Source organism: Harpia harpyja, chromosome 15, assembly GCF_026419915.1.
Source record: "Harpia harpyja isolate bHarHar1 chromosome 15, bHarHar1 primary haplotype, whole genome shotgun sequence".
NCBI lineage: Eukaryota > Metazoa > Chordata > Aves > Accipitriformes > Accipitridae > Harpia > Harpia harpyja.
In genome coordinates this window covers 7,928,610-7,934,296 of record NC_068954.1, presented here as the reverse complement: position 1 = coordinate 7,934,296, position 5,687 = coordinate 7,928,610, and the positions used below count along the sequence as shown (strand labels likewise).

Genomic DNA, 5,687 nt, shown 5'->3' with positions numbered 1-5,687 from the left:
TGAGACTGGTACAGTTCCATTCTTTAACATGTGCCACGAATGTTATCAGAAGTATGAAAAAACTCAGACACCATTAGCCTTCGTTACCTTCAGGAGTTACGTTGCAAATCGTGCTTTCTAATAATGGTGAATTTCTGTTGCTTTTCCTCTGAGAATGCCAACAAAAATGTGATAGCTGATCAATCACCACAAGCTCATGATCTCATTGCTTTTCTCTTGTTCTCCTTTGTCTCATCCTAGCTGAAGCTCTCCCCTGAAGCAACCAACCTTGTGCTATTATAAAAACATAATAGATGTTCTATTACAGTTTAGCACTGTAGATCTTTCTTTCTGGAAGAAAGAGTGTTTGTAATGACTTACTTATAAGCATGGGAAGGCAGTTAATGCTTGAGCTCAGAACCCCTGGGTGCTTCTACTATGGAAATACAGTTTCATGAAGCCAGCTGTCCCAGTATTGAGAACCTACTCTGACACTTCAGGAGCCCTTCATCAGGAACCTTACACTAATTCACATGATTCGGCTTAAACAAACCGGCTCAGTTCTTCAAAACTGTGTTTGCTGCTCTGTTGGCAGATTAGTATTACTGCTCTATCAGAAACAGGTTTGGTTTTTTTTAATGTGAAAACTAAACAGCACTTACTCTGAGAGTGTATGGTTGGCTCAGACATGTCTACTTCCCTGCTATAGCCTGTTTCTGAAGTTGAGAGTCAAGCAGTTCTACAACTGGCCACTACCTAGTCTGTAAAGAGAGAAGTAACAGAAGTGTTTGGAAATGACAACTAATGTGACTAGGTGCTACAAACCCCCCTTGTTAACTAAGTTAAAAAAGGAGGCTTCTCCTTTCTGGAGAAGGAGTGAACACAGCATTACAGTCCTCAAAAAGGAGTGGCTGTTTTCAGGAACAGAAAGTTAGTGTTCAGCCACAAATGTTTTTACAGTTCTGGAAAGGTTAACTTTATTGTTTATTTTGCTTATGTATATACAAAACTTGACAACTGATAGTCTATACAGTAAATTCAAAGTAAATGTTAATTTTTTTCAGTAATTCCAAAAACCATTATTATTTTTTAAGCTCTTCAGTCACTTCTTTCCAAATTTTTGCCTCTATTTTTGAAGTATCATATTCTCGCAGCATATCAAACTCTAGCCATGGCTGGCTCCACTTTTGTGCTTCTTTCATTTTTTTTTCAGGTAGCTCAAACTTTATTCCTTTTATATCGTATTTTGGCCTTTCCCACCGTTTTGACCATGGTTTAGGTTTCATTCGTACCTGCAGCTAGGGTGAAAGATTTAAAAAAAAAAAAAAAAAAAAAGTATTAAGTAACCAGAATTTTGATTGTGAGCTTAGCAAAAGGTGAGACAGCTGCTTTTCTAACACAAGGAAAGTACAAGAAAACAGACCAATTTGTCAGTATGTTAAGAAACTACTACTTTACACTGTTAGGAGAAAAGGAATTTTTTGTGTCCACATGACTGTTGTCGTAGTATCTTGTAAAACTTTCTAATTAACGCTGTCTTGATTTATTACACAGTCCTTAAATTGACATATAAAGTGAAGTTAACTCATCTTTTGTAGTTCCACTCCTATTCCTTATTAAGGAAAAAGAAAAGCAGCACGATAGGGAAAAGGAGAAATGATCACTAAGTTACCTAGTTACTAGATAACACTTTGACACATCTGCTAGTTTCTGGATCTTCTCTGACATGCAGAGGATATTACCTTCTTTCCTGATGCCTACCACTCCCAAATCAGTAACCATGTTAACAATAACACTCCTGTAAGAAAAGCTTTTCTCTGCGCGGTGTTATATAGCGGCGTGTGGAGGCCACCACTCCTTGCATATCTTCAAAATTAACCACTAAGGATGGTAGGTATTTACAGTCTCAACATTCTTTCACTATAGAAATGGCATAAAGACTTGCCTTATTTTGTAGCCTTTCATCGCCCTGGTAACTGATGTAGCAAATTGGTGTTTAACCACCTTCCAGGATATCAGTCAGATACGAAAGCTACCTAAATGATCCTCCAGTTTCCCTCTGAAACATGTGGCTCCTACCTTGTTTACAGGAATTTCTTCATGGTCTAAATGAGACACAGGTTTCATATTCACATCAAAAGTACTATATTCAGGGAGGGCATCTCGCAGGTACATCAGGTTGTCATCCAGCCTCTTTTCTAGCTTCAGAACCTCGATGGCCTGCACTCGAGGACTGTACAGTTCATAACGTATTTCAACACCTCAGAGAGAGAAAGTCTGGTTTAATGAACCAAATTAGTTAGAAATACTAACACCAAATTAGTATTTCCTCAGTATTATACGTTCCTGTATTATTCAAGAACTGCTTTTTACTTATACAGGGAACTACAATATACAGTGGTGTGTGCACATGTGATTGTACACACAAATTCAGATTTCTTTTGTAAGTTAAGTCTTTGATAACAGCTTGAAAGACATTGAATGGCTTGAATTTAAGGAAGAAGGGCTTGGGTTTTACACTTTACTCCCTTTTGGTTACAATGGCTGTTACTATCTATCTCACTGTATGTGTAGTGTATATAGAGACACCCACCTCTTTCATATTTGCTCTCAGAACATCAGTATTTGCATCTCCCCCCATTTTGCCATAAACCAGAATATGAGCCTATTATAAAACTCTGCTGATCTATTGCTTGTTAAACATTTCATGCAAATACACAGCGTTCAAAATGGGCTAGTATTTACATGGCTAGCAGTAGACTGCCCAGGCTCAAATATAAGCACAACCATAGTGGATCACATTCAGTCTCCTCAGAGTACAGATCTAAAAATCACTAAGTATATAGAAAAAAAATTACTAAGCAGTTCCATGTCTTCAACTATATGGCACATCAGCATCTCTGTGTATACACTTTTAAACCTGCAGTATCCCCTAGTAGGTAGACGCACAATTTCACTTTAATCTGTTGCCATCCTCTCTGCAGACTAAGTTTCTACACCAGATATCCCTTCACATACAACTTCAACATTTTTTTGCTTAAGATTTCTAGCATAATTACCACAGTTAAAAACCCACCTTGGCCTTCTATAACGTTCCGAAGGACAAAGGTAGCGCCAAGTCCTTTTCCTCCTCTTTGAATGCAGATGCCTACAAACCGGTTGGCTTTCTCATTGGCATATGGATCTGCAGTAGTAACGGCAAGTACACTGCCTGCCAAAAAAAAAAAAAATTAAAATAAATAGACTGTTCAAGTAAATATGTACCAAAACGTGGGAACAGAGTCAGACAAAGCACATGCGTTTAGGTACATTTTGAAAATGTTTTATTTTCCATGAAAACTGCCAGAAATAGAATAAACTTCTAATGTGCCCTGAATTAATATATGTTAAAGTGATTCTGCAGGTTAACTATGAAGCTTTTTCACCTTTACACCTTCAACCATATGCTAAAGTGCCAGGATTTAAAAAACACGTAAGAAACACACTAGTATTATACTTTCAATGGAAACTGGATATAAATATGAAATTAAAATATGAAGTAGTATGTATAAAAGCACATACTAGTTGATCTAACATACCTGATGCTGTGATGTTCTATGATATTCTACAACATGAAACCACACCTTTTACCATCCCACCCTACAAAAAATATAGATGAAATTGTGAAAGTTATAGTGCTGTTACTGACCAACATAGAACTCTGGGATGTTGAAGACTTTCCGTCTCTGTATCATATCCTTTCTTTCTATATAAAATTTAAGAGGATCTGTTCTCCCTCTGGGAGGTATAAATTCAGGGCTCAAGAACCTGTAAGAAAATCCAAACTTTTAAAAGTGTAAACCAAAAGCATTTTGCAGCTCCATTTCACAAACAGTAATGTAGGCACTTAGAGTTAATCTCAAGGTGTAAGTCAAAGGCAGACACAGGACCCATGTCCCTGTCACCTTGTGGCATGCTGAGAGATGCATGCCTTTAAGAAATGAAAACCTCACATGTCAACCACAAATTTGCAAAAATCCTTACTGCTATACATTTTTTTCCCTGTTTCACTGCTTTCAGGAACTCTAGAACGCAGTATTTGAAGGGTTTTTTAAGCATATTTCAACACAAATTCCTTTTGGTAGAACTTTGCAAATACTTTTTGTGTAATAATGCCTCGGAACTTTAAGGCGACGCTCACACAATTACCAGCCTGACAGCAGACCTGTACACAGGCCCCTGTGAGAAATGCCAGGACACCCTACCTCCTCTCCTCTCTCTGCTTCTGCCTGTCAATAATGACGGGCTTTGGAGGCGGCTGAAATTTTGCTGGCTTTCCATCGCTGCTAATTCGACAGCTTGAGGAAGAAAAGCACCCTATAAAAAGAAAATATTTTTTTAAAAAACGTGTTTTCAAGTTGAACTGCCCCCCAACAGTCCGGGTTCGAGTTCCCACCCCCGCCAGGCCGGCCCGGCCCCCCCCCCTTAGCGGGGGTACCCCCACCCGCCCCCGCTCTCTGGGCAAACACCCCGCGGCGCCCTGAGGGACAGGAGCAGGCCGCGGGCAGCCGCTCCCCGGCCGCGGGCAGGAGGAGGGCGCCGGGCAGGCAGGAGATAAGGGGTACGGGCGGTCCTCACTGCCGGGCAAGGCTGGCCGGGCGGCGGCGGCGGCGGCGAGGCCCGCCAGCCCCGCGGCGGCACTCCGCGGCAACAGCCTCCCGCCGGCGGCTGCCATGGCGACTGCGGCCGCTTCCGGCTTGCCGGCGCGCGCGCGCAGCGCCGCTACGGTCTGCGCAGCGGGACAAACCAGCGCCAAGGGCGAAGCGGAGCGGTGGCCGGCGGCCCTGCCTTCCCGTGCCTGCAGGGAGGAGGGACGGGGCCCGCCTCGGCTCCTCGGGGGCCGTCCGGTTCAGACGTGAGGGAAGGACCGTGGCTCTGCCACGCTGGAGGGTCGGTGGGGCCGTGGCTGGTCCCTGCCGCAGTGGACGGGCCCCTGGCCCATGGCAATCTGCCGCCTCCTCACAGGGTGGGGGGTTGGAGCTGGAGCCAAGCGTCCCTCCAAGGGTGGGAGGAGACAAAATGGCTCCTGTCGCCCCCAAGCCCTCAGGGAGATGCCGGGTGGGGGAGAAGGACCCAAAAGGAGGAGCAGAGAGCAGCCCCGGCCCTAGAGCTGACCTGGAAGGGGAGAGGGCAGGGGCTGTGGCAGCGGGTTGCCAAGCTGGGGCTCCCGGGGTGTCGCTGGGCTCGTCGGTGGTGGTGGGAATAGAGGGCAGGAACGCTCGTAAAAGCTCCTTGGGACACCGAGGGGACCCTCCGCAGTTTATTAGTGCTGGCTTTGCTGCGTGAAAGTGGTTTGCGTGACTATGGTTTCCAGAAACACGCTCCTCTGTGTTTTCATGATAGAAAGGCTCAGCTAATAATCTTTTCCGGGCCACTGTTAGCTCTATCCGTAATTCAGCTAAACTGCAGTCCCAGAGTTTTCACCATGATTAGTTCAGAAGTTATTATATACTTTGGTATTATTGAGCTACTTTTAATATGTTTGTTTCAGTCAGATTTTCTCAGGTGTCAGCTACAGTCTGGATACAATTAGTGGCTACTCAGGCAGGAGAGAGGCAAAGTTTAAATGCAGAGCGTGGACCTATAAATAATACCCCACTGTTTAAACTTTGCAGAGGTTCATTTCAAAATATGCCTGACCCCGTCAACTAATTAGATGAATCATGTTG

The 5,687-nt window shown here is 43.6% G+C and overlaps 1 protein-coding gene across 1 annotated transcript; it reads right to left on the bottom strand.

The window, feature by feature from the left end:
* Window positions 1-930: 930 nt before the first annotated feature.
* On the bottom strand, window positions 931-4,733 carry MRPL19 (mitochondrial ribosomal protein L19). Its single transcript, XM_052809535.1, has 6 exons — window positions 4,597-4,733; window positions 4,224-4,335; window positions 3,668-3,786; window positions 3,056-3,190; window positions 2,059-2,240; window positions 931-1,277 (listed from the first exon to the last, which is right to left on the bottom strand). Exons 1-6 carry the CDS (start codon window positions 4,691-4,693, stop codon window positions 1,062-1,064), a joined length of 861 nt encoding a protein of 286 aa, XP_052665495.1. The 5' UTR covers window positions 4,694-4,733; the 3' UTR covers window positions 931-1,061.
* Window positions 4,734-5,687: the final 954 nt, after the last annotated feature.